Source organism: Hylobates moloch, unplaced genomic scaffold (genome assembly GCF_009828535.3).
Source record: "Hylobates moloch isolate HMO894 unplaced genomic scaffold, HMol_V3 SCAFFOLD_8, whole genome shotgun sequence".
In the NCBI taxonomy this organism is placed as follows: domain Eukaryota; kingdom Metazoa; phylum Chordata; class Mammalia; order Primates; family Hylobatidae; genus Hylobates; species Hylobates moloch.
In genome coordinates this window covers 82,473,307-82,500,429 of record NW_026652283.1, presented here as the reverse complement: position 1 = coordinate 82,500,429, position 27,123 = coordinate 82,473,307, and the positions used below count along the sequence as shown (strand labels likewise).

The 27,123-nt window shown below is 56.3% G+C and overlaps 2 protein-coding genes across 19 annotated transcripts in view; one reads left to right on the top strand and one right to left on the bottom strand.

The window, feature by feature from the left end:
• CCDC12 (coiled-coil domain containing 12) overlaps positions 1-16,582 on the bottom strand; it is a 78,176-nt gene extending 61,594 nt beyond the window's left edge. For 3 of the 8 annotated variants that reach the window (XM_032161779.2, XM_058442033.1, XM_032161778.2), the window contains exons 1-2: positions 7,382-7,514; positions 5,002-5,145 (exon numbers count right to left, since the gene is read on the bottom strand). In XM_032161779.2, the coding sequence (XP_032017670.1) occupies positions 5,002-5,145; positions 7,382-7,472 (235 nt within the window). In that variant the 5' untranslated portion in view covers positions 7,473-7,514. The other 5 variants (XM_058442035.1, XM_058442034.1, XM_032161782.2 and 2 more) reach the window with 5 other exon arrangements.
• The window catches only part of NBEAL2 (neurobeachin like 2), a 30,035-nt gene continuing 10,467 nt past the window's right edge, over positions 7,556-27,123 (top strand). For 4 of the 11 annotated variants that reach the window (XM_032161773.2, XM_032161771.2, XM_032161768.2 and 1 more), the window contains exons 1-24: positions 7,556-7,826; positions 16,543-16,631; positions 16,716-16,844; positions 16,959-17,040; positions 17,134-17,246; positions 17,376-17,458; positions 19,054-19,139; positions 19,241-19,523; positions 19,675-19,781; positions 20,307-20,387; positions 21,764-21,847; positions 22,282-22,380; positions 22,858-23,459; positions 23,541-23,673; positions 23,758-23,877; positions 24,100-24,421; positions 24,581-24,663; positions 24,784-24,876; positions 25,080-25,254; positions 25,382-25,515; positions 25,896-26,055; positions 26,292-26,394; positions 26,546-26,708; positions 26,788-26,946. In XM_032161773.2, coding sequence (XP_032017664.1) covers positions 7,776-7,826; positions 16,543-16,631; positions 16,716-16,844; positions 16,959-17,040; positions 17,134-17,246; positions 17,376-17,458; positions 19,054-19,139; positions 19,241-19,523; positions 19,675-19,781; positions 20,307-20,387; positions 21,764-21,847; positions 22,282-22,380; positions 22,858-23,459; positions 23,541-23,673; positions 23,758-23,877; positions 24,100-24,421; positions 24,581-24,663; positions 24,784-24,876; positions 25,080-25,254; positions 25,382-25,515; positions 25,896-26,055; positions 26,292-26,394; positions 26,546-26,708; positions 26,788-26,946 — 3,534 coding nt within the window. In that variant the 5' untranslated portion in view covers positions 7,556-7,775. Of the gene's footprint in view, positions 7,827-15,863; positions 15,951-16,542; positions 16,632-16,715; positions 16,845-16,958; positions 17,041-17,133; positions 17,247-17,375; positions 17,459-19,053; positions 19,152-19,240; positions 19,524-19,674; positions 19,782-20,306; positions 20,388-21,702; positions 21,848-22,281; positions 22,381-22,857; positions 23,460-23,540; positions 23,674-23,757; positions 23,878-24,099; positions 24,422-24,580; positions 24,664-24,783; positions 24,877-25,079; positions 25,255-25,381; positions 25,516-25,895; positions 26,056-26,291; positions 26,395-26,545; positions 26,709-26,787; positions 26,947-27,123 lie in introns of those variants that run through there. The other 7 variants (XM_032161769.2, XM_032161770.2, XM_032161772.2 and 4 more) reach the window with 7 other exon arrangements.

Genomic DNA, 27,123 nt, shown 5'->3' with positions numbered 1-27,123 from the left:
TATTATACTTTAGGGTTTTAGGGTACATGTGCACAATGTGACAATGTGCAGGTTTGTTACATATGTATCCATGTGCCATGTTGATTTCCTGCACCCATTAACTCGTCCTTTAGCATTAGGTGTATCTCCTAATGCTGTCCCTCCCCCCTCCCCCCACCCCACAACAGTCCCCGGAGTGTGATGTTCCCCTTCCTGTGTCCATGAGTTCTCATTGTTCAATTCCCACCTATGAGTGAGAACATGCGGTGTTTGGTTTTTTGTCCTTGCGATAGTTTACTGAGAATGATGTTTTCCAGTTTCATCCATGTCCCTACAAAGGACACGAACTCATCATTTTTTATGGCTGCATAGTATTCCATGGTGTATATGTGCCACATTTTCTTAATCCAGTCTATCGTTGTTGGACATTTGGGTTGGTTCCTCAGTGGTAGTCCTCAGTGACCTACAAAGGGACTTAAACTCCCACACAATAATAATGGGAGATTTTAACACCCCACTGTCAGCATTAGACAGATCAACGAGACAGAAAGTTAACAAGGATATCCAGGAATTGAACTCAGCTCTACATAAAGTGGACCTAATAGACATCTACAGAACTCTCCACCCCAAGTCAACAGAATATACATTTTTTTCAGCACCACACCACACCTATTCCAAAATTGACCACATCGTTGGAAGTAAAGCTCTCCTCAGCAAATGTAAAAGAACAGAAATTATAACAAACTGTCTCTCAGACCACAGTGCAATCAAACTAGAACTCAGGATTAAGAAACTCACTCAAAACCGCTCAACTACATGGAAACTGAACAACCTGCTCCTGAATGACTATTGGGTACATAATGAAATGAAGGCAGAAATAAAGATGTTCTTTGAAACCAACGAGAACAAAGACACAACATACCAGAATCTCTGGGACACATTCAAAGCAGTGTGTAGAGGGAAATTTATAGCACTAAATGCCCACAAGAGAAAGCAGGAAAAATCCAAAATTGACACCCTAACATCACAATTAAAAGAACTAGAAAAGCAAGAGCAAACACATTCAAAAGCTAGCAGAAGGCTACAAATAACTAAAATCAGAGCAGAACTGAAGGAAATAGAGACACAAAAAACCCTTCAAAAAATTAATGAATCCAGGAGCTGGTTTTTTGAAAAGATCAACAAAATTGATGGACCGCTAGCAAGACTAATAAAGAAGAAAAGAGAGAAGAATCAAATAGATGCAATAAAAAACGAAAAAGGGGATATCACCACCGATCCCACAGAAATACAATCTACCATCAGAGAATACTACAAACACCTCTATGCAAATAAGCTAGAAAATCTAGAAGAAATGGATAAATTCCTCGACAAATACACCCTCCCAAGACTAAACCAGGAAGAAGTTGAATCTCTGAATAGACCAATAACAGCTTCTGAAATTGTGGCAATAATCAATAGCTTACCAACCAAAAAGAGTCCAGGACCTGATGGATTCACAGCTGAATTCTACCAGAGGTACAAGGAGGAACTGGTACCATTCCTTCTGAAACTATTCCAATCAATAGAAAAAGAGGGAATCCTCCCTAACACATTTTATGAAGCCAGCATCATCCTGATACCAAAACCTGGCAGAGACATAACCAAAAAAGAGAATTTCAGACCAATATCCTTGATGAACATTGATGCAAAAATCCTCAATAAAATACTGGCAAACCGAATCCAGCAGCACATCAAAAAGCTTATCCACCATGATCAAGTGGGCTTCATCCCTGGGATGCAAGGCTGGTTCAACATACGCAAATCAATAAATGTAATCCAGCATATAAACAGAACCAAAGACAAAAACCACATGATTATCTCAATAGATGCAGAAAAGGCCTTTGACAAAATTCAACATCTCTTCATGCTAAAAACTCTCAATAAATTAGGTATTGATGGGACGTATCTCAAAATAATAAGAGCTATCTATGACAAACCCACAGCCAATATCATACTGAATGGGCAAAAACTGGAAGCATTCCCTCTGAAAACTGGCACAAGACAGGGATGCCCTCTCTCACCGCTCCTTTTCAACATAGTGCTGGAAGTTCTGGCCAGAGCAATCAGGCAGGAGAAGGAAATAAAGGGCATTCAATTAGGAAAAGAGGAAGTCTAATTTTTTGTACTTTTAATAGAGACAGGGTTTAACTGTATTAGCCAGGATGGTCTTGATCTCCTGACTTCGTGATCTGCCCACCTCGGCTTCCCAAAGCGCTGGGATTACAGGCGTGAGCCACCGCACCAGGCCTTGTACTCCCATGTTTATAGCAGCATTATTCACAACAGGCAAAATGTAGAAGCAACCCAACTAAACAAAACATGGTATACACAACAGAATATTATTCAGCCTTTAAAAAAGGACTGAGATTCTGACACATGCTACAACATGGATGAAGTGTGAAGACATGCTAAGTAAAATAAGCCAATCACAGAAGGACAAATACTGCATGATTTGATTATATGAGGTACCTAGAGTAGTCAAATTCAGAGACAGGAAGTATAACAGTGATTGCCAGGGGCTGGGGAAAGGGGGAATGGAGAGTTATTGTTTAACGGGTACAGAGTTTGGGATGATGAAAACGTTCTGGACGTTGAATTATACATTTAAAATGGTTAAAACAGTAAATTGTATGTGTATTTTCCCACAATTTTAAAACACAGAAAAATTAACAATCAGGCCACACTTCCAGCCCACTGAGAGGATCCCTCTTTAAAAGCCAGTTCTCCTGATGATGTAGCACGTCTTTCCCTGGCAATGGGCTCTGTGGATGCTATTTTGTCCTTTGCATTCCGACCTCAAACCCGGCCCCAATAACCTGAGCCCTAAATCCAAGCAAATAGCTCAGGTGAACTAGCCACTGTTTGAAAGGCTGAGGTTTGAGCTTCTCTGGGACAGGCAATTTAGGGGATAACTGTCTGATATGTTCGACGTGCAGCCAACAAAAGCAGAAGCCACTCTAGCCAGCTTTCACTCTCTATTACTTCCCTTTTCACTTTCACACAGGACCCCAGACTGCCATGCAGTAAGGAAAATAGAGGTCAGACTGTCCAGCCTGTTTTGTTTTTCAGTTGGAAAGTGGGAAGCGCCCCCCATCTCTGACAGGTCTAGCTATTTAACATTCTTTGTACTTCATACACTGAAGGACACAGTTTTCACCCATCTAAAACTACAGCCCTCATTGGTCTGTCTCTATAGCCCTTTCACACAGATTATCCCATTAGATCTCACAATAACCCAATGAGAATGAATGTGTAGGGATTGTCATTCCCCACTGGAGACATGAAGAAACCCAGCTCAGAGAGATGAAGCAATGTGTCCCAAGTCCAAGTAAAAAAGCAAACTAGGGTTTGCACACAGGTAGTGAACTTCAGAATTCTTCTTCCTCTCCATTACGTTGGAAAGATGAACAAAGTAGAAATGGAACTTTTCATTTGCTGTTAAACGACAGCAAAGAAAAACGCCTCCGAATATGGCAGTTAATAGGCTAGTAGGCCCATCCCCAAAGAAAGAACTAAGGCCCTCTTCTTTTTTCCCAATTTTTTTTTTTTTTTTTTTAGACCAGTCTCACTCTGTAACCTAGGCTGGAGTGCAGTGGCGCGATCTCGGCTCACTGCAACCTCTGCCTCCCGGTTCAAGCGATCCTCCTGCCTCAGCCTCCCGAGTAACTGGGATTACAGGTGCCTGCCACCACACCTGGCTAATTTTTGTATTTTCAGTAGAAATGGGGTTTCACCATGTTGATAGGCTGATCTCGAACTCCTGACCTCAGGTGATCTGCCCGCCTGGGCCTCCCAAAGTGCGGGATTACAGGCACGAGCCATTGTGCCCGGCCCTCCTTCCCAATTTCTAAGGCCCACTTTAAGTTAGAAATAGATCTTTTCTTTTCTTTTTTTTTTTTTGGAGACAGAGTCTCGCTCTGTCGCCCAGGCTGGAGTGCAGTGGCAGGATCTCGGCTCACTGCAAGCTCCGCCTCCTGGGTTCACGCCATTCTCCTGCCTCAGCCTCCCGAGTAGCTGGGACCACAGGCGCCCGCCACCACGCCCGGCTAATTTTTTGTATTTTTAGTAGGGACAGGGTTTCACTGTATTAGCCAGGATGGTCTCGATCTCCTGACCTCGTGATCCGCCCACCTCGGCCTCCCAAAGTACTGGGCGCGTGAGCCACCGCGCCCGGCTAAATCTTTTAAGATTTTTTTTTTTTTTTCTTTTTTGAGACGGAGTCTCGCTCTGTCGCCCAGGCTGGAGTACAGTGGTGTGATCTCGGCTCACTACAACCTCTGCCTCCCAGGCTCAAGCGATTCTCCTGCCACAGCCTCCCGAGAAGCTGGGATTACAGGCGCGCACCACCATGCCCGGCTAATTTTTGTATTTTTAGTAGAGGCGGGGTTTCGCCATGTTACCCAGGCTGGTCTCGAACTACTAACCTCAAGTGATCCGCCTGCCTCGGCCTCCCAAAGTACTTGGATTACAGGCGTGAGCCACCGCGCCCGGCCTCTTTTTGATTTTTGCACGAAACGACTCCGGCTGTGTACCCATTGCTGTCACTTGCTGCCTTGTCCAAGGGGTGCTGCCGGACTGGGGAGTCTGACTCAGAATCGAAGGCAGGGGTTAAAGACCAGCTAGGCCATAGAGAAACGGAACAAATCACGCCTAACCCAACAAGCATCTCAACCTACAGGCAGCCCTAGACACCCACACGAGCAACACCTGGGAAGCAGAAGTCAGGTGGACTGCGGGTCGCTGACTACTGCCTCAACCACCCTCGCGCATGCGCAACGACCGCACCAGCGCCAGAAGGCTCCCACACCAAGCAGCCCCAGACTTCGTGGGCGGGCGTCGTCTTCTCGCGCAAGCGCTAGCGCCCGCGCATGCGCGCCCTCGGCAGCTGTCTTTCCTTATTAGCCCTCTGCTCTCCTCAAGCCCGACGCGGACCCCGAACGCTAGCCGCCTCAACTACGACCCTCACTCCACATTTCTCACCTTGCGCCCGGTTTTCTCCCGTAGGGCCTTCAGCCGTTCCTTTCGCCGCAACGCCTCTTCCTCTAGCCGGCCCACACCAGCCGTAGTCGCCTCCATCTTGCCCGCCTACGCCCCTCCTTTTCTCCCGTCTTGCATCGCGCAGGCCTAAGGAGAGTGGATAAATGTCTCGCGGCCAATCCAAGCACGAGAATGAGAGACTGGGAGGTCCTGAAAGCCAATCAATATGGGGTTATTATGGGCGAGCCTCGCCCTGCCCCGCCCCTCCCCGCCCTTATTCTTCCGGGCAACTTGCCCAGTGGGTGGGGAGCCAGCAAAAAAAAAAAAAAAAAGCTAAGGCTCGATTTATCCAACGCCGAACAGTGAAAGAGCAGCAAGTGGAATTCAGACCTGAGAGAAGGAGAAAAGAGTGCGTCGATCGCTCCGGTTTTGCCTAAGTACTAACCACACTAATCACTCCATGCTGGCCTCATGGAATGCCCTGACCCATCCTTGTCCACTTGACCTGACAAGGCTCGAATGCCTTCAAGAAACCTTCCCCTGGGCCGGGCGCGGTGGTCACGCCTGTAATCCCAGCACTTTGGGAGGCCGAGGCGGGCGGATCACGAGGTCAGGAGATCGAGACCACGGTGAAACCCCGTCTCTACTAAAAATGCAAAAAATTAGCCGGGCATGGTGGCGGGCGCCTGTAGTCCCAGCTACTCGGAGAGGCTGAGGCAGGAGAATGGCGTGAACCCGGGAGGCGGAGCTTGCAGTGAGCCGAGATTGCGCCACTGCACTCCAGCCTGGGCGACAGAGCGAGACTCCGTCTCAAAAAAAAAAAAATTAAAAAAAAAAGAAAGCCTTGGGGTGGCCTCGACTGCAAGTCGCTACAAGATTCATGGCTCCCCAGCAGAAGCTGCCAGAGTCTTCTTTCCTGCATGAACTAGAGTGTCCTGATAACCGAGAGACCACTTAGGCTGAAGTCAAGAAATTCTTTCAGTATGTGGGGGTCCCCAAAGCCACACCCCCTCTCACTTGGGAATAGGAGACCATGCCGCCCCCTCCCCACCTCCACTGCCAGGGGACAACTAGCCTCTTAGGCTGTTCCCTCCCTAAGGCTTCCCTTCCCAAGCTGGCTACAGGTGAACATCCACTCTTCCCCTTCCAACTCGCTTCAGAGGCCCATGGGCCACAGACTGCAGGTCTAGCCCTCCCTTCACTAACCCTCTTGTCCTCACTAACCTGGGTCTGTCTAAGCCTTCTTCCCTGTAGTGGATGGGTTGTTCTGCCAAGGCCTGGCATGCAGGTTGGAGGTGCTCAGGAAACCTCAGCTCAGAGCTATGATGGATGGAGCAGGACAAAAGGCCAGAGGTGGACCAAGAAGCTAGGAGAACAAAACAGGACAGGGTCTCTGTTCTCTTGGCCACCCAAGGTCTAGGAGTCTCCAGACTGGTCAACTCCTGGAACCAGTAGCACCTCTCTGGGCCCAGAAAACGTCTCCCCAGCCCCAACAAAGGGCCTGACCCCTGCCCAACGCCAGGGGTTGGGTCCCTGCCCCTGCTGCCCTTTGCTGCCCAGGTGGTCCTCATTTGGTCAACCTGGGCCTCAGTTTCTCCATCTGTAAAACAGAGCTGGTCGGGTGCGGTGGCTCATGCCTATAATCCCAGCACTTTGGGAGGTCGAGGCGGGGGGGTCAGGAGGTCCAGACCATCCTGGCTAACACGGTGGAACCCCGTCTCTACTAAAAATACAAAAAATTAGCTGGGCCTGGTGGCACACTCCTGTAGTCCCAGCTACTCGGGAGGCTGAGGCAGGAGAATCACTTGAACCCAGGAGGCGGAGGTTGCAGTGAGCCGAGATCGAGTCACTGCACTCCAGCCTGGGCGATAGCGTGAGACTCTGTCTCAAAAACAAACAAACAAAAAACAGAGCCATGAGGCACCCACCTCTTGAGGTTAAAGAAACAACATATGTAAAGCAAGTTCTGGGCCCAGGAGTTGGGGAGTGGGGGGAGCCCCTCCACTGGAGCGTTTGGGAAGGCTTCCTGGAGGAGGGAGGGGGACCCATGGGAACGGTCTAAGCCTCTCTGGGATCTAGGAGAGCACCGCGGCCCCGAAGGTATTTCAGGCTAGTCCTGCTGCTCTCTAACTTCCCGCCATCACACTCCACAAACAGCTAGAGCTCAAAAGTTGCGTTTCGGTCTTCCCATAAAGCGTCAGAGTAGCACCTGGCATTTGACAAGCGCTACAAGGGGTCGTCATGGTGGTGGTGGTCATTATTGTTGAAGGACCCTCGCCACCCCCACGCGGCCCGCCGCCCCTTCCCTGAATGGCGGCAACTGCAGTCAGGCGAGCAGCGTCCTGGGCGGATTCAGACCCTGGGGAAGTCTGGAATTCCTCACCCCGACCCTCGTCCCGGAGGCTCAGGTTGGCCTTTCCAATGGCACTGGTGGGGCAGGGCGGCGGGGCACCCTCCCGGGCCGCCCGGCCCATAGGCCCCTCCTCCTGCCAGGCTCTCCGCCCTTTACACGGTCCCAGGAGAGGCGGGGCGACGGTGACTGCAGCGAAGTGCAGGAAGCCGGGCGGCGGCCGGCAGTGAGGAGGAGGAGGAGGAGCGAGTAGACTTGGGTGGCTCTGCGCCGCGGAGGCCACAGCCGCAGACTTCCCCAGTAGTATCGCGCCGCTCCGCCCCGGAGTGACGCCCTCCGCCCATGGGCCTGGCCGAGGGCAACCGGCGGGCGGCGCGGAGGAGGCGGCGACAGGTGGCGCGCAGCAGGGCCGGAGCCGGGCCGGGCCATGGCCGCCTCGGAGCGGCTCTACGAGTTGTGGCTGCTCTACTACGCGCAGGTGAGCCCGCCCCGCCCCGCGCCCGCGCCCGCACCCGCACCCGCGGTGCCCCCAGCTTCGCACGCCGCGCGCCTGCTGCACCTGCGCCCCGCGCCGCTGGGGCCGCGTAGCCGCGCGCGCGCGCAGGGCATGTTCCGGCTCTGCACACACGTGTGTGCCCCCAGCCCGCCGGGTGCCTCTGGCACTTATGCCTTGGGGACAGAGCTCGCGGTCGTGCACTTCATAGCAACCCACCCCCTCCCCCGAGCAGGACCGTGCAGCCTGAGTCTTTCTTGCTAGAGGAGAGTGGCCTGGGCCGAGGCGGCCGGACACTTCGCCTTTTTACAAATGGGGAAACTGAGACCTGGAGACTGGCCAGGAGGCTAGGGGGAGGGGGACTCAATTTGTTTCTGAGCTGCCTCTCCCTTGGGCGCGGCCCGATTGGGTGGTCGTGGCCAACGGGTCTGGGGGTGTGGGCCCACGTAGGGAGGTGTGTGGAAGGGGAATGCTCCCACTTCAGGTCCTTCTTGAGTTGCATTCCCCCAAACCCCCAGCGAACAGGCTGTGATAAGCTCCTCCCTGACTTGAAATGACCCACCCCACCCCCATTCTGACGGGTGGACCCAGGACCTCTCTAGGAGCAGAAGAAAAGGTTTTCCTCTGGATGCCCAGGGTGAGGGTGGGGCATTGAGGCCCTGAGGGATGTCTGAAAAGGTTAGAGGGAGGCCCTTTCCTCCTGAGCTCCCCACCCATCTCAGAAAATACTTCAGGTGGCCTCAGAAGGTGAGGGGAGTGACTCAGACCTGGGTGTCCCATCAGCTGAGAACCTGGTGTCACTCACACCGTCTCACACACATAGTCTCCCTTTTTCCTTCTGTACCCACAGCAGGGAGGGATCCCAGAGTAACACTCCCCTCCCCTTCACCCAGCACCTCCCTCCCTGCACCTGCCTGGCATCATGCTCCTGGCTCAGGTGTGCCCTGGGCACAATGGACCATTGTGTGCCCTGAACAGTTTGTCAGTGGGGGGAATTCATGCTCAGACACGCTGGCCCTCCATAAGGAGGCTGGCCCACTATCTTCCACGGACCTGGAGTCCAGGCCAGAAGGACCACAGCCTCTTCAGTCCGCTCAGGTTGTGAGAGGTCCAGGCCCCGGCAGGAGGCCAGGCATGGAGTAGAGTCCCTCTTTGGCATAACTCATATAGACTTCTGAGCCTTTGCTTCCTGCCTGTAAAACTGACACAGCCCTGGCCAGGCACGGTGGCTCACACCTGTAATCCCAGCACTTTGGGAGGCCGAGGCAGGCAGATCGCAAGGTCAGGAGATCGAGACCATCCTGACCAACATGGTGAAACCCCGTCTCTACTAAAATACAAAAATTAGCCGGACGTCGTGGGGTGTGCCTGTAATCCCAGCTACTCGGGGGGCTGAGGCAGGAGAATCGCTTGAACCAGGGAGGCAGAGGTTGCAGTGAGCCGAGATCGCGCCACTGCACTCCAGCCTGGTGACAGAGTGAGACTCCGTCTCAAAAAATAAAAATAAAAAACTGACACAGCCCTGACCTCAGGGGCTTCCTGGACTCTGCGGAGAGGTAGCCATTATACCTGGTCCAGACCAGAGAAGGCTCCTGTTTTCCTGGCCCCACTGGGTCCCCTCACCCCAGCTTCTCTGCCTCCATCCCCAGTGGTTGTGAAGGAGCAGAGGGTTTGAAGAGAAGCCTACCCCTAGTCCTCCTTCCTCTGACTGCCCTATAGCTATGGGCAGGTTCTAGGTGCATGGGCAGGTAAAGGGGGCTTAAACCAGGTGATGAGTGTGAGGGATGTTGATGATAGGTCTTCAGGCTGGGTGGCAGGCTGCTGGGAGTGTCTTGGTATCTCCCAGGACAGTAACTCCAGCATGGTTGCCTCCTGATGCCCCATCTAGCTGAGCTCTGTACATGGCCACCCCCCATCCCCTCAGGAGGTGGTTATGGCTCATATCTGTGCTGAGCCTCCCCCTCCCGGATCTCACCACCTCACAGGGCATGTATGGAGCATAGGCTGGCAGGTTGTAGCTTTGGAAGCCTGAGCAGACAGGGGGCAGCCTGGGGCCAGGCAAACAAATCCAGGATGTGACAGCAAACCCAGGAGCCAGGCGGGGCCAGGCTGCCTGGGAAGAGGAAGCTAGGGCCAGCCTCCCAGCTCGCCTTCCTGCCCGCCTGCTCCTGCCCCTGCTCCTGGAACCCCCAATCCAGGGAGGAGTAGTGCTATGCAACGTTGAGTCCTGTTAGGGACCTATTGTGTGTGTGCTTGGGGAGGAGGAGTGCAAGGTAAGGGGCGGAGCTGAAAGTGGGTGTTTAGAGACCCTTTAGTTGGCCAGCCACCCAGCCAGCAACACCTGCACCCCTCCCTTCAGCAGTGAGAGCTGACATCAGCTGGCAAACCTGTTTCCCCAGTTGTGGGTCTGGGTGGGGATGGAGAGGTGGGAGTAACTCCTTCCTGCCCTTCCTCTTTCTTAAAGACCCCAGGTTTAGACCCATCCACCCCCTCCCCCTGTGGGCCCGGCTCAACTGGGGTCTCATAGTGAAGGAGGGGGCTGTGGGTGGCTGCTGAGGGAAGAGGGAAGGGTCAGAGCATCCCAGGACTTCACTCAGTTAGAGCTCCTTAGGGCCCTGGTGGGGAAACCAAGGCAGGATCCTACCACGATTGTCAGACCTGACATGTAGTAGGTGCTCCTTGGGTATTAGCTGAATGACTGGATAGAGGAGGTGGGTCCCATGGCAGTGACCAGTCAGGAAGTCACCCCAGAGGAGGCTGAGTTTGGGCTTTGAGGGCTGAGAGGAAGAAACAGCAGGAGCAGTGGGACAAGAAGCAAATTGTCAGGAGTTGGGGCAGGGCAGAGCTGGCCTGGTGGACAGGTGGGGGCTCATCTAGAGGACTCCGAGCCCACCAGAGCTCCCCCAGGGAAGGCAGAGGAAGGGCATGAGAGTCTTGGGGGACTGGGGACAGCACCTGACAGGCTGGCGGTTGGGCAGCCCATAAAAGTTAATGCCACATAGCATGCAGATGAGTGGCCCCGGTTCAGGCCGGAGCAGCAGTGATGTTCAGCAACCCCTCCAGTGAATAGGGTCACAGAGTGAGGGGGCACTGAATGTGGAAGGGCACTCAGGGTCACAAAGGTCAGGGCAGAACAAACGCTCAGGTGACAGGAGGGAGCAGAAGCTGACCTGTCCAGCTATGCCACTGAGGCCTCAGAGGGGTTCAGGGAGGTTAGGTCAGGCTGGAGGCAAACTCATCCTGCCCACACTTCCCCAAGAGTTCCCTCTCCCTAACTGATGATCTCTACTGCCTCTCAGAAGCCTGGTCAGGCCCTCCACTCCCCCTGGTACTTTACCTGGTCATATTCCTTTATTTTATTTTATTTTATTTTATTTTTTAGACAGAGTCACTCTGTCACCCAGGCTGGAGTGTAATGGCATGGTCTCAGCTCATTGCAAACTCTGCCTCCCGGGTTCAAGTGGTTTTCCTACCTCAGCCTCCCGAGTAGCTGGGACTACAGGCGTGTGCCACCACACCTGGCTAATTTTTGTATTTTTAGTAGAGACAGGGTTTCACTGTGTTGGCTAGGCTGCTCTCGAACTCCTGATGTCGTGGTCTGCCCACCTCGGCCTCCCAAAGTGCTGGGATTACAAGCGTGAGCCACTGTGCCTGGCTTTATCTGGTCATATTCCTTTTTGGGCTTCAGTTTACCTTCCTGAAATGGGTAAAGGGAAGGTGGAATCACTTCCTTGGTGCTTGGTCCCCTGCCTCTATTACCAAGGCACCTGAAGGAGAAGGGCCTGTAGTGATAGGGAGATGAGCACACAGCCCAGGCTTGGGTGGGCACTGGTAATTCCTGGAGTTGTTATGACAAATGGGGAGCTGATGGGGAAGTGTGGGGTCCCCGTAGTCGGTTACCATGGGATCTATGGGGACCCTGGAAGGAAATTCCCATTTTCCATAGTGATAGTAAAAGGGGTTGGTCGGCTCTTGAGCCGCTTGCTTGACCTACTTCCATTCTGTGGAGTGTACTTTCATTTCAATAAATCTGTGCTTTCCTTGCTTAAAAAAAAAAAAAAAAACAGTGGCTGGGCGCGGTGGCTCACGCCTGTAATCCTGGCACTTTGGGAGGCCGAGGTGGGCGGATCACGAGGTCAGGAGATCAAGACCATCCTGGCTAACACAGTGAAACCCCGTCTCTACTAAAAAAAAAAAAAAAAATACAAAAAATTAGTCGGGCTTGATGGCGGGTGCCTGTAGTCCCAGCTACTCAGGAGGCTGAGGCAGGAGAATGGTGTGAACCTGGGAGGCGGAGCTTGCAGTGAGCTGAGATTGCACCACTACACTCCAGCCTGCGCGGGCGAGACTACTCCGTCTCAAAACAAAAAAAACAATAGTACAAGGGGATGGTCAGGCCCTGGGGCAGGGTGGGTGTCATGGAGATCAGAAGGTCCACCCTTTCAGCACCCCCTCTCCAGGTAAGGGGGAGAGACTGGCCCAGCCACCCAGGCACTGAAACCACTATCCTCAGTTGTCCCTGCCCCAGCAAAGTCCCATCTTCCTGCTTCATCCCATGGCCTAACATCCTCCAAGCCGGACCTCCAGTCCTGGTGATGTAGCCAGAAGTCACGTTTAGCTTGACATTGTCCTCCCCGTCCTGATACTGAATGGGGGGACCCCCTAGGCCTGGGATAGGCTGTTCCACATAGACCCCACCCTGTCCCACTTCTGCTTGTCTGTCCCTGAAGATGGAGTGCTCACTACCACCCAGGCAGCTCTGACTGAGAGGAGTCACCCACTCTTGAGCTGTGCTTTTCTCTCCCTTCCTGCTCTTAGCTCTTCCCTGGGGTCCATTAATACCTCTTACTGTCACTCACAGAGGGGGCTGGGGGTTGTTGCCTGGAATTCAGGGAGCTCAGGCAGGCCAGAGCCCCTGGATCTGGAACTCCACTCACCTTACCCTGACCTCAAGGTGGGTAGGTGTGGCTGGAGAACTTTTACCCATGAAGCAAAGGGATGGTTTTAAAGAGGTTAATGTTAAGTAAGAAGCTACTGAGAGTTAGAACGGGGACTGGACTCCGGAAACCATGCCCTCACCACTGATTCTGTTGGTGAGAGGCACCAGACAGGAATGGGTCTTACAAAGGGCACTGATGCCCCTGATGGGGGCATTTCAGCAGAGCAAACAAGAGCAAAGCACAGGCAGACCTGTGGGGGTAGAGACAGTGAGTCACGCCCTTGGGCCCAGGCATCCAGCAGGTTTGGGGTGTGAAGGCTGGAGGTGAGGTGGGTACCACCCACGCACGGCCTCAGATATGAGCTTGTGATAGGGCATGTGACTGGCTGATCAGGCCGTGATGGTGACAGACGTCTACTCGAGGCCCACTGTGCGCTGGACTTGGGGTACATCAGGCACGGTCTGGGAGCAGCATGGTGTCAGGCAGCTCAATGATCCCTGTCACCTTGGCAAACAAGGTGTACTCCCTGTACTCCCCACCAATGTCACAACCACCAGCCCTCAGCCCTCCAGGTTACTTCAGAATTCCAGAGGAGTGGCAGTTCCATGCCCACCCAGGGACTGTTTGAGCCTAAGCAGCCCTCGGGAGCCCTCACCCCCAGCACTCTCAAGTGCCCTCACAGCTGGTTGGGCATAAGTTGGGGTCTCTGTGGAGGTGAACATGAGACCCCCTCTTCCCAGGAACACTGGCCTTCCGCGTTCCCACAACCTTCTCCCCTGCTGCAGGACCTGGGCATCACTTACCCATGGGCCCTGGAGAGGGCTTGGCAGGTGTGGCTGCTCCCGACCTGCCTTCAATGGGGGACAGGGTTGGGGCCCTGACCCAGTTAGGTTGGGGCAAGGGGCTGGACTGTCCCTGACCCGTGTTCCTGCTCAGAGCTGGCACAACCGACCAAGGCAGAGGCTCTGAGAGGGGCATGGGAAGCCTGAGCATCATGGCCACCCCTCCCAGGCCCTGGACCCTCACATGCAGCACTGCCACCATGCTCTCATCCCCTGCCATTCTCTGCCCTCTGACCCTGGCTCCCTGAGGGACTCCCATACCCCGACACATTGCAGTCTCAAGCCATGGGACCTAGGTCAGAGTTGGCCTGAGGCCTTCCAGGGAGAAAAGGTGAGACCCAGGGAGGCAGGACAGGCAGCCACCCCACCCCTGCCTAATACCGTGCTTTGGAGACCTCCTCATCCCCTTTCAGAGCCCCTGAAGGCTATCTTGATTGCCCCAGCCCTGAACCCAGCTAAGCCCAATCTGCTGAAAGTTTACAGGACTGGACAGGCCAAGGGTGTGGTTCTAGGGACAGAAAGCAGGAGTATGTAGAGATTGAGGGACCCACCCTTGTCCTGGGAAGGCTGATTAAGGTGATGGCCACCAGGAAGGTGGGAGGTTCCTGCTCAAGTACCAAAAGCCCAAGTCACACGAGGCAGTGGGGCATAGGGTGGGCAGAGGCCTGGACAGGAGGATGTGAACCACAGAGGAGGAGAGGTGGAAGCTGGAGAAGCAGGTCCTGGTTGGACCAGCAGCCTGGAATGCTGCTCAGCAGTCGAGCCTTTATGGGGAGGGGTTAGACACAGTCAAATTTGGGCTTTCAGGTGCTCAGTAGAACTGCAGCTGGCAGGAAGACTCACATTTTGAGTGACTGGCTTGACTGAGGGACAGAAGAGAGGAAGACAGTACTGGGACATTTTTGAAGGCAGCCAGGGGTCTCTGTGGGGCCACTGAGGCAAGGATCGGGGTCACATGGTCTGCATGGGCTGGCTTGCTAGCAATCATGAGTGGTCCTGGCCTAGAACTAAGGTCTGGCTTTTAGCATCCTCAAAGGTACACTGAAGACAAAGTAGTAGATAAGGCATCCCCTGTGGGACCTCCTGTTTCCCCATCTGCAATGGAGGAGGTTCAGAAGAAATGGTCCAGGGCCGCTGGCCACCTCTGCTGTCTCAGGATCTGGGTATTTTGGGCTCCTTGCTGATTGTTCAGGAGGAGGCTGCCAGCAGGAGAGGGTGGAGAGGTCAATAAATGTAACCGACAGACAAAATGTCATGGTTGTGTGGGTCTGCACCATAGTGGCCCTGGCACCTCTCTGAGTTGTCTGGGCTTCAGATCTGCACTAAAATGTACCAGGGAGTTCCCCAATCACAGGGTGGATGGCTGCTCTTTCTAGGTTTTGGGGGGATCTGGCTCAGGTCTGCTGCAGTCAGGCCTCTTGCCCTGGGGCCATTCAGGCCTTGCCCTGTGGTCTGGGCCCATAGGCTGCAAAAATTAGCCATCCATCCAACGATAGTTCTGGAGGTCCTTGGGTATGAGATCCATGGCCCCTGGGGAGCGGGCTGAGGCGTGCTGAGTGCTGACCATGATGTGTCCCTTGCCTCTTCATCCTTTTCCACTCTAGCTCCCCCTGTCCACCTTTCTGACTCTAGGAAAGAAGGCTGCCTTTTGGACTCAGCTGGTTAGAAGCTCCAGATGGGGCCAGCCTGGAGGAGCTCCTGTATAAGCCACAACCCACCCCTGTCCCCTGTGAGGGGCTTAGAGGTTAGAGCAGATACGGGCTAGGCTAGGATTTATCAGCTGTGTTCCTGAGCGAAGAGAACTGCAGAGTCCAGATGAGGTGGCCAGGACATGGCAGGCAGGGGGGCGGGACAAAGGTATGGCTGAGTCTTCTACATCAACCCCTGTGGCCTGAGGCCTTGGGCGCCGGTCAGGGAGCTGTGGGTGCCTTAAGCGAAGGGTACTGCAGCAGCAGGGTCGGAACCCTCACCTGGATAAGAGCTCTTCCAGGCGCTGACCTCATGCTTGTAAAACTAGTCTTGGCCCATAAGCCCCACCCAGGACAGGTGACTCCACCCCTCTGTAACAGGTCCCACCCTCAGTGCAGGCCAGGTCGCTTGCAGCCTCTCTCACTGGGGCCCAGGGTGCCCCAGCCCCCCCACATCCCTGCGGTCTGCCGGGAGGAAGCGGTCCCCCTCCCCCACCGTGACTCTGCGCTTCCTGCCCCAGCCCCGGGGCGGGAGGAGACGTTTCCCGTTCGCACCAAAGTTTTCCTGGCAGCGCCTAGACCTGGGCTTAGCCACTGCCCCTCTTGCCCATGGAACCAGCTCTGGGGCCTGGGGTCCAGGTAACCAGCAAGGGTGGGTGGAAGTTCCCAGGGCAAGGCAGGGCCACACGTGAGGATGTGCGCATGTCTGAGTCTGCCTGTCTAATGGTACACATGTGTCCTGGGATCCACAGTTAAAGAAGGCTACTGAAGGTGGTGGCTGCTGGGCTGGGTGAAGATGGCAGATGAGGACTCAGCCCAAGGCTCTTGGTAGGGGGTGGCTGCTGTGTGGGACACCTTCTCCAGCCCTAGCACCAGTGTGGGCCACAGCTACACCCCACTTAACGCCCCTCCCCTGGCTGTGTCAGACCTGCCTAGGACTGCAGGCATTAGGGAGGTGGGAGCAGAAACTAGGAGGCTGAGAGAAGCAGTGGGGTGCCTGGAAGAGTGGTCAGTATGTACCTAACTCTCTGATGCTGACCTTCAAATGTCCTGCCCTCCCTCCCCCATCCCCCACTCCCCTCCTCCACACCCTCCACTCTGCCTTTAACCTGTTGTCCATGCACTGTGTCCACCTCCATTCATTCTTCACCTCTGTCCACATCCCCTTGTCCCTGCCCTGTTTACTGCACCCCTTCTGCCCCCCACCACTGTTCCCCTGTTCTGCCTACAGAAGGACCTCGGTTACCTGCAGCAGTGGCTGAAGGCCTTCGTAGGTGCCTTCAAGAAGAGCATCTCACTGTCCTCTCTGGAGCCAAGAAGGTGAGGCTGGATCTGCACAGAGGGCAGAGACAGAGCAGGGAGATTGAGGGGTCCTCAGCACCCATGTCTCCCCTTTCCTTGCAGGCCAGAGGAGGCAGGTGCAGAGGTCCCGCTGCTACCACTGGATGAGCTGCATGTGCTGGCTGAACAGCTGCACCAGGCCGACCTGGAGCAAGCCCTCCTGCTACTCAAGCTCTTCATCATTCTCTGCAGGTGTCCCTGTTGTCCACTCTACAAGCAGGGGCCCAGAACTGTGGGCCAGAGGGAGTGGGGGCAAGGAGGGGCATGCTGTATTATTGTGACCTCTCTCATCATTGACTCCTCCAGGAACCTGGAGAACATAGAGGCAGGCCGGGGCCAGGTGTTAGTGCCCCGAGTGCTGGCACTGTTGACCAAGTTGGTGGCGGAGGTAAAGTGGCCTCTACCTTGGGGGGCAGTGGGTGTATGCAGGGAGGCAGGCAGTAGCCATGGCAGGGCTAACCCTCTCTCCCCACACCTACAGCTGAAAGGATGCCAGGGCCAAGGGACGCAGTTGGAGAATGTGGCCCTACATGCTCTGCTTCTCTGCGAGGGCCTCTTTGACCCTTACCAAACCTGGCGGCGCCAGCGCAGTGGGTGAGACCCAGCCCACAGGCAGGGAACCCAGAGGAGGGTGGGAAGAGGATGGCTGCACTGAGCCCAAGGAGGGGTGAGAGCCAGGAGTGGTGAGAGCCGGGCTGATGTACTTGGCCTCACCGCCCCCAGGGAAGTCATCAGCTCCAAGGAGAAGAGCAAATACAAGTTCCCTCCCGCTGCTTTGCCCCGGGAATTCAGTGCCTTCTTCCAAGGTCAGGCCCCACCCCTGCCCCCACTTGGCCCCACCCCCAAACCTAGGCCCCTTCCTGTAGTTCCTTGATCCTGCCATACACAGGAACCACTTGGTGGTGGCTGCATGCAGGACTGGGAGAACCAAAGACCAAGCAGGAGTTTAGGGACAGAAGAGAAAGGACATCTTGGGCTGGAGCGAGGGCCTCCCATCAGGTGGAGGGGTGGGGTCCACCTGCCTATCCAGATCTCTCATCCTCTTTCCCTCCCATCTCCTGGATCCTTCTAGCCACTTGTACGCTACTGTGATCTTAAAACTCTCTGGTCCAATCCCTTTGCCCCATAGCCTCCACCCATCTCCACCTCCTGTTGCCTGGCTGCTGGAGGATCTGATGCCCAGGACAGCTGTGGCCGCCTGTTCACAGGTGGTCCTGTGAACCTGTTCTCCCTGGTGACCCTCCTCCCCTGGGTCCCCTCTCTCCTCTCATTGGAGGGAGACTGGCCAGGACTTTAGATAGGCTCAGGGCGGGATATGGCCTGGACAGAGGTGGGCAGGGCTGTGAGAAGGTGGTGAACTATTGGAATATTAAGTGTCTCAGTGATGCCCCTATGGAGCTGTGGGCCTGGATCTAGAGTTGGAGCAGCAGCTCCAGGAGGGGAGGCACCCCAGGGAGCTCCCCGCCTTTATTTTCCCATAGCCTGGGTGCTCTTATTAAAACAAACTGGATTTTATTTCTCCTCCCATCATATCCCTTGATGTCAACCTGACGCCCTCAAGATGAAATCCTACTCCTCCCACAGCCTTTCTCTCCACTTGCCCTGCTGCTCAGCCTGGCTTCTGTCCTCTCATTCCCAGACTGCTACCACTGACCCCACCTCAGGGTCTTAGCCTATGCTGTGCCTTCTCTCCTCCAACTGCATTCTCAGGTCTCCCCTCAAAAGCCCCATCCCCAAGGAGGCCTCCCACCCATCCAGCGGGAATCACTCCCCAGCCCTACTCTTCCTCCTCCCCTAGGCATGTGTGTGACCCAGGGCTAGTCCCTTCTGCCCTCTGAGTTTCAGTCCCTGGCCTGGCATCCCATCCAGCTTTGCTGGCGCAGGGCCAGGTGGGCCTCCTACGTATTAGGCTGTGAAAGCCCCTAGAAGTCCCAAGCAAAGGCATGGGCATGGGGGGAGGTGGTATCAGTATAGTAGATACAGCAGAGTCCCCAGAGCACGGCATGGGAAGCACCAACCGTCACAGGGGCAGAGGGAACAAGAGATTTGCATCTGAGAAACTAAGCCCTGGTCATCATGGGGAAGTGGAAGGGGATGTGCTCATGCTGGGGCCCTCACTTTGGGTTTTAAGGATCTGGGAAGCTGGCTAGACTCTCAGGGCTGGGCTTTGCCCCCTTAAGTCCCCCAAAGAAGGGTTGTCCCTTTCAGACCCTCTACTATACAGCCATAACTCCTTAGATGCCCCCCAGGGCAGAGCCAGCTCTTATCCCTCACACTGGGTCTTTTACTTGGCCCAGCTCCCTCTCCCCTCCACCCCAGGGCACCCACCTCTTGTGCAGCCCCCTGGGTCCATAGCCCTGCAACCTTGGTGACATTACGCTGCCCACACCCCCCTACCCAGAGAGCCTACAGAATGCAGACCACTTGCCTCCCGTACTACTGTTGCGTCTCATCCAACTCTTCTGCGCCATCCTCGCTGGAGGAAAGGTAGGCCGGGAGGTGAGCCTGTGGACTAGAGAGCGGCTCTTTCAGTATCTCTTTGCTAGGTGAGCCCCTTGCCCACTGCCTATCTCTGTCCACACCTGCAGGAGAATGGGCAGATGGCTGTAAGTGACGGCTCTGTGAAGGGCCTGCTGAGTGTGGTGCGGGGCTGGAGCCGTGGGCCAGCCCCGGACCCCTGCCTAGTGCCACTGGCTCTAGAGGCACTGGTGGGTGCAGTCCATGTCTTGCATGCCAGCCGCACACCTCCTCGTGGCCCAGAGCTTCGTGCCCTGCTTGAGAGCTACTTCCATGTCCTTAATGCTGACTGGCCAGCTGGTCTGAGCTCAGGCCCCGAAGAGGCCCTTGTCACCCTCCGGGTCAGCATGCTCGGTGGGTATGGGCTCCCAGGCTCTTGGGGAAGGGGCACCATGAGGGAAAAGCGTAAGTGATGATGGAAGGTCTGGATAGGGCAGCATGGGAAGGAAAGCTTAAGGCTGCCTAGAGGGGTCTGAGCAGGGCCTGACCCTTGACCCTTCCACAGACGCCATCCCCATGATGCTGGCATGTGAAGACCGGCCAGTGCTGCAAGCCACCTTCCTCAGCAACAATTGCTTTGAACACCTCACTCGGCTCATTCAGAACAGCAAGGTGGGTAGGGCCCAGCCTGGGGGTGAGGGTCTGGAAGCCAGAGGCTAGGGGAGCCACGTATAGGTGCCAGGCTGCTGCTGAGCAAACATGGGCTAGACAGAGTCAGTTTTTTGCAGCTGGTGGGATGGCCTGCAGTTCAGTGGGAGAGTCTGAGGCATGGACAAGGGCCCATCCCTTGGGGCCTCCATAGGACTGGGCTTGAGGCTTAGGTCAGCTTTGTGCCCCATGGAAGCAGGGCTTGTTTTGGAAGGAAGGGAGCTGCTCTGGCACCTTGTTTCCCTTTCCGTGGCCCCAAGTACAGGGGCTAGAGGAGGGCACCACTGCTTTCAGATGCAGTGCCTGCTCCCACCCACTCATCCCCCCGACTGCCCATCTGAGCAGGGCACAGGGGGCTCAGCACCCTACTCTTCCCTAGTGCCGGGCAGGGCACCTGGCAGCTGCCCCTGGTCCTGCTCTAACCCCGCCCTCTCCCATCTTCCTCCTCTCTTTGCCTCCTCCACCCTGTGCCTCCCCCCTTCCCCACAGCTGTACCTGCAGTCCCGGGCGCCCCCTGAGGGGGACAGTGACCTGGCTACCCGGTTACTGACTGAGCCCGATGTCCAAAAGGTACCATCCTGGGGCTGACCAGCTCAGACACCCCCTGGGACTCCTTCTTTGAGCTTTTCCTGCACTATAGCTGGGGGAATGAGCAGATGTGTATAAGGCCTGGTATGGTCAAGCAATGGGTGTGGATCCTCCATGCTGTCTTGCCTGCCTTCCAAGTCCCCATCCTAGGGAACAGGACAGAAGGTGGTCTATTGCCTGCCTGGTGTTTGATTGGGTGTTGGGGTCTGGCTGTGCCAAGCTGGATGGAACCTTCGAAACTCAACCACCTACCTCATTTCTCAGAAGGGGAGACAGAAGCCCAGACACTCAAGGATTTGGCTATAGTCACAGAGAAAGGGGTCTCCCTCATGGTGCCATTTCTTTCTGTAGATTCTTGCACCCACCCTCAGCGGGTCACTGGGTGTCCCCCAGCCCCTGATGATGTGCTCCCTGATTCACCTTGCATGTGGGCTGTAGGAGGTCAGGGTGTCAGCTGGCAGCTTCACAGCGGGCACCCTTTCTGGGGGCTCAACCTGTGGGCCCCAACCTCCATAGCCCCTACCCTGGCTCTGTCTTCATGAGGTAACCCTACGTGTTCACCGCACGTGGTCATTTTCTGAGAGCTTGCACGTCTATTCATCTGCAAAGCAGGCAGGGCAAAGTGACTCCCCTGTTTTTACAGATGAGGACACTGAGGCCTGGAGGGGGAAGACTGATGCCTGAGGTCACTTGGGGAGTCAGGCAAAGCTGGGACCAAAGTCCCCATGGAGCCGAATATGACCTAGTCTCTGCTGAGAAACTCTCCAAGCCCTCTCAACCCCTGACCCCCTCAGGGTGGGGCAGGAGAGGCAGCAGCATGCCTCTGGCTGTCAGGTTCAGCCAGGCTGAGCCTCAGTGTCCCCACCTGGATCTAGGGGGAAGGGGCAAGGTGAGACTTAAAGGTCTCGAAGGTTCTTCTGGTTCTAACATCCTATGATTGATTGTCCCTAAATCTCTGACCCCTGTCAATCACTGTGGGTGATGGGGCACTTGCTGGCCTGTCTGTACTCATGTGTCTAGCTTTAGGGAGACAGGTTGGGGGTAGGGCCCTAACTCCACTACAGAAAGGGGGACTGGAGGGTGCAGTGAGAGTGTCCACCATTAATCTGTCCCAGTGAGGCCCTTCCCAGCCTTTGTTAGAGTGGGTCTTGCTGAGCTGCTCAGAGAGGGCCCTAGGTGGTGATAGGGTCACAGCAGTTGGGGCAAGGAGTAGAAGACCTGGTGCTCTGACAGAGTTGCTGATCCAGCACATGCCACATGCCTTGGGGTGTTTGGCTCTGCACCTTTTTTACTGCAGGGGGCTGCCAGCTGTGATACCCTGGCCCCTGCCTCTCCTGATGGCCCCTCCCCACCCCAAGGTCCTGGACCAAGACACAGACGCCATTGCAGTCCATGTAGTCAGAGTGCTGACCTGCATCATGAGTGACTCCCCCTCGGCCAAGGTGAGGCTGCTGCACTGCAGCTTTAGTAGGGGTGTGGGGTGGAGTTCAACTGACCATATCCCCAGAACAGGCCTGGCCAGTGGCTATAAGCATCCTGCTCCCTGGAGCAAAGCAAGCGAGCTGGGAGGTGACTGCCCGGCCCTAAAGCTCACTGGGCAGGTGTGGTCGCCAGTCTGTCCTGGGAGCTGCATCTTCTCTATCAGGGCTGGATGGGGAATGGACACTTGTAGGCCCACCTCCATCTACAGCCTTCTGAGATGTACTCATGTCCCCCCCATCCCTCTGCAGCCCACTGCCCACCAGCACTGTCACCCAGAGGCAGAGCCATGCAAGGGAACCCCAAAACATGATGCCCCTCCAGAGTTTCCAGGGGGTCTGAATTTGCCCTCCGGCCCATGTATATGTTCACTTCTTCCCCATACTACCTTACACAGGAGGTGTTTAAGGAGCGCATCGGCTACCCTCACCTGCAGGAGGTTCTGCAGAGCCATGGTCCCCCCACCCATCGGCTGTTGCAAGAGCTGCTCAACATGGTGAGGGAAGGGGCTTGGGACCAGGGTCCCAAAGGCAACTAGAACTGAGTCAGGGTTACCACAGATGGTGAGCTCTCCATCCTGGGGGACCATGTTGACTGCGGCCAGTACATAGTGTGACCTGTAGCCTGGCCATGTCTGTCAGTGTCACTGGAATGAGGATTCTGGCCCTGTAGGGGTCCTGGAAGCAACTGCATGTTAGCAAGCCCCAGGATTATCTTAGGAACGTGCAGTTAGGGGTTAGGCCAACCCAGGCTGAAAACTAAAGCTGAGGGATTAACAGTGCTGAAGGACTCTTAGTAGTAGTGATTGTCATCTGTGCCCCTCTGACTTTCCTGAGCCTCACACACAACCTGTGGGCAGGATGGAGTAGATCATGTTGCTGACTGCTGCCGTAGCAAGTAAATGGAGCCAGAAAGTCCCACTGTTGACAGGGTGCCACAGCTGACCAGGGACTGTCATTCTCTTCACCCACAGGCTGTGGAGGGTGACCACAGCATGTGCCCACCTCCACCAATCCGCAACGAGCAGCCGGTACTGGTGCTGGCGCAGTGGCTGCCGTCATTGCCCACCGCTGAGCTGCAGCTCTTCCTAGCACAACGCCTCAGGTGGCTCTGTGACAGCTGCCCCGCCAGCCGTGCCACCTGCGTGCAGGCAGGCCTGGTGGGCTGCCTGTTGGAGACACTCAGCACAGGGCTAGCCCTGGAGGCCCGCTGCCAAGAGCAGCTGCTGGCACTGCTACAAGCACTGGGCCGTGTATCAATAAGGCCCATGGAGCTGCGTCACTTGCTGCGCCCCCCGCCAGGATTGGACTCGGGACCAGGTGGAGCTGAGGCTGGAAAGGCCCGACATGCAGGTGCTGTCATCCGCGCATTATCAGGCATGGCCAGGCACCAGGGTCCTGCACGTGCTCTGCGCTACTTTGACCTCACGCCCAGCATGGCGGGCATCATGGTACCCTCTGTACAGCGATGGCCAGGGCCTGGCTTCACCTTTCATGCCTGGCTCTGTCTGCACCCTATGGATACAGCACCAACCCCTGCCCCCACCCGACCACTCCAGCGAAAGCAGCTGTACAGGTGGGTGACTGCCAGGGGCCAGGGACCTCCTGCCAGGGTGAGCAGGAACAAGCAGACATTAACTGGCTTGCCTGCCCCCAGCTTCTTTACCAGCAGCGGCTCAGGGTTTGAGGCCTTCTTCACGGCGGCTGGGACCCTGGTGGTGGCTGTGTGCACACGGAAGGAGTATTTGACCATGAGTTTGCCCGAAGTGTCCTTTGCCGACTCTGCCTGGGTGAGACCCCATCCTTCTCATGTGGCCCAGTAGAGAGAGGGTGCTGAGTCCCAAGTATGGCCTAATTTGAGGCTTCTGTTCTAGCACTGCGTGGCTATCGTCCATGTGCCTGGGCGCCGGCCCTTCAGCCAGAACCTGGTCCATGTCTACAAAGACGGCCATCTGGTCAAGACGGCACCCCTTCGCTGCCCCTCCCTCAGTGAGGTGTGCCAAGCAAGGTTTGGGGAGGCCTTGGGTAGATGGGAGGACTTGGAACACAGAGGGCAGGGTGTGACCTGGAGCCCTTGTGTCCCGTGCTGCCCCACAGGCCTCAGACTTTAGCCGCTGGGGTCCATGCAGCCATGGGGGTCACTGTGAGGAACTGGTTGTAGGCGGAGCCCCAGGTTCTGCTGTGACCTGACCGCTCCCCCAACCCCGGCCCCACAGCCTTTCTCCTCCTGCTGTATCGGCTCCGCTGGATACCGCACAACGACCACCACCACGGGGCTGCCCACACCACCAGTCCCCGCTACCCTGGCTTACACTCACCCCGCCCTCACCCGCTCCCAGTCAGTCCCAGCCTCCACAGGCCTTGGCTGGGGGTCCGGGCTGGTGGCCCCCCTGCAGGAGGGCAGCATCGACTCTACCCTCGCAGGCACCCAGGACACTCGGTGGGGCAGCCCCACATCCCTGGAGGGTGAGCTGGGGGCTGTGGCCATCTTTCACGAAGCTCTGCAGGCGACAGCTCTGAGGACCCTGTGCACCCTGGGTATGCAGCATCCTCCATCTCTGCCACAACCCCAGGCCAGAAGCTAGGGATCCAGTGGGGAGAAGGCATCTCTGGGGGTCTCTCCTGTGGTCAGGCAGGCTCTGGATGGGGTTTGGCCAGAGGCCTAGCAAGGTCTGAAGCCCCCTGCCCACCTCCCAGGGCCCAATGAGACGGCACCCTTCAAGCCTGAGGGGGAGCTGCATGAGCTCAGCACCAGGCTGCTCCTCCATTACTCACCTCAGGTATTTGGGGGCCCCAGGGGAGTGGTTGGCTTGACTGTGCTACTTCCCCGGCTCCCACACTCCGCCTGCCACCCCCTCCTCCCTCTGACCCTGGCTGCCTGCGCATTCCCCTGTCCTTAGGCTTGTAAGAACAACATCTGCCTGGACCTTTCCCCCAGTCATGGGCTTGATGGGCGCCTGACGGGCCACAGAGTGGAGACCTGGGATGTGAAGGTCTGTGAGGTGGTGTGTGCAGGAGGCATGAACATGGTGCACACGTGCGCTCGGAGTCAGCTGGGGAGCAGCACTGTGCCTGCGGAGGATTTGGACAGTCCAGTTCAAGAGAGCAAAACTTCCCTTCTGGGTGGTCTGCTGGGGTGGAGTAGGGCAGGAAACTGGCTGGAAGGCCCCCCTCACTGCCATCCTCCTTCCCCCAGGATGTGGTGAACTGCGTTGGGGGTATGGGTGCCCTGCTGCCCCTGCTGGAGCGAGTAGCTGCACAGCCCAAAGAGGCTGAGGCAGGTCCAGCTGAAACGCATGACCTTGTGGGTCCTGAACTGACCTCTGGTCACAACACCCAGGGCCTGGTTCTCCCATTGGGTAAATCTTCAGGTAAGTGTTCCTGGTGCCTATGTTGTGGAGAGGGAATCTTGGCATGGTAGGGGGGTGGAGTACCCAAGGTCTCCTGGCCACTGGCAGGCCCTTGACGCACATCTGTCCCCTTCCTGATGGCTGGCAGAGGAACGCATGGAGAGGAACGCAGTGGCTGCTTTTCTGCTGATGCTGCGGAACTTCCTTCAGGGTCACGTGGTGAACCAAGAGAGCCTGGTGCAGTGCCAGGGGCCTGCCATCATCGGGGCCCTCCTGCGAAAGGTGGGGCCTGGTGAGGCAGGCATGGGGGATTAGGGGTATGGTCAGCCTGTCTGACCGAGGGGACTGAGTGGGGAACCTGCTGCCCTGTCAGTCATGAAGAACCTCCTGGGAGAGTTGCCACTTGAGTGGGGCCTGAAAGGCCGAGCAGGGTTGGGTCTGGAGAATCTGGGGAAAGGCCCAGCACAGGTTGGGGCAGGGACCCGCACAGCAGGCAGGAGGCTTGCATGTCAGAGGTGGCAGGAAGCCCCCAAAGGGTTCTGAGCAGGCCGGTGGCCATGTTTGTGGCCATCATGGCTGTGCAGGGAAGGGTGGCAGCTGAAAAGCTCAGACAGCAGATGGTCAGAGCCTGAGCCCTCACTCTAGCTCCTGTCTTACCCCAGGTCCCAAGCTGGGCCATGGACATGAACGTGCTCATGTCCGCCCAGCTGCTGATGGAGCAGGTGGCAGCTGAGGGCAGCGGGCCCCTCCTGTACCTACTCTACCAGCATTTGCTCTTCAACTTTCACCTCTGGACCCTCAGTGACTTCGCCGTGCGCCTCGGTAGGTGTGAGGACCTGAGCAAGGGGCCGGCCATAGGGCAGCTGAGCACTGACAAGTTAGAACTCTGCTCTGGGGGATCTGAGGGACTCACCTGATAGGAATCCAGAATGCCATGGGGCGGCTGAGGGGACTATGACCCTGCCCTGGAAGTCTGACAGGCACATGGCCCTGGCCTGGAGAATCCGAAGGGCCCAGCTCAGCCTAGTGGCCTGAGTCCTCTGCTCATTCCCACTAAGGCCACATCCAGTACATGTCCAGCATAGTTCGGGAGCACAGACAGAAGCTGCGGAAGAAGTACGGCGTCCAGTTTATCTTGGATGCTCTGCGCACCCACTACAGGTGAGGCCAGTGGGGCCAGATGGGCCATGGGGGGCTGACACAGTGGCCTCCGGCCTTGGGGACTGGGCGGTGCGCTTCCCTGACTCACCTGCCCACCCTCTCTCCCCGCCTTTCTCTGGGACCTGGCTGGGTGTGCCTGCTGACCTGCCAGCCCGCAGCGGGAGCGCCCCCTGGCTGCTGATGACCTACGCACCGTGCAGACCTCCCTCCTGGGCCTGGCCAGGGAGTTCCTGGTGCGGAGTCTCTCAGCAGATGACGTGCAGGTCACACAGACCATGCTGAGCTTTTTGGCGGCCACAGGCAATGATGGTCAGGTAGGCTGGAGGTTGGGGAGGGGGAGGCTTGGGGGAGGGGGGTGGGGGCCCGGCACAGTGTGAGACCCTGTATCCCCAGGTGGTGGGTGTGCTGGACCTGCTGCTGGACCTGCTGCATGGTTCCTTGGCACAGGAGTCCTTGGCTGTCTTTCTGTTGGAGCCAGGGAACCTCGAAGTGCTACTGGCCCTGCTAGTGCGGCCAGGGTCACTGCCCCTGCTGCCTGATCGAGTCTGCAAGGTACACCCAGCCCACCCCCTCCCCTGGCATCCCATTCACTGGGGCCCCTGCCTGGGGTTCAGGGAGGTACAGCAGGCCTTGGGCCAGCGGACGAAGCTGCCTTCAAGGACCTCTTGAGCCACACACCTGCACGGTGACTTCCCCTCCTACAGTAACTCCTTCCACATGATGACAGTC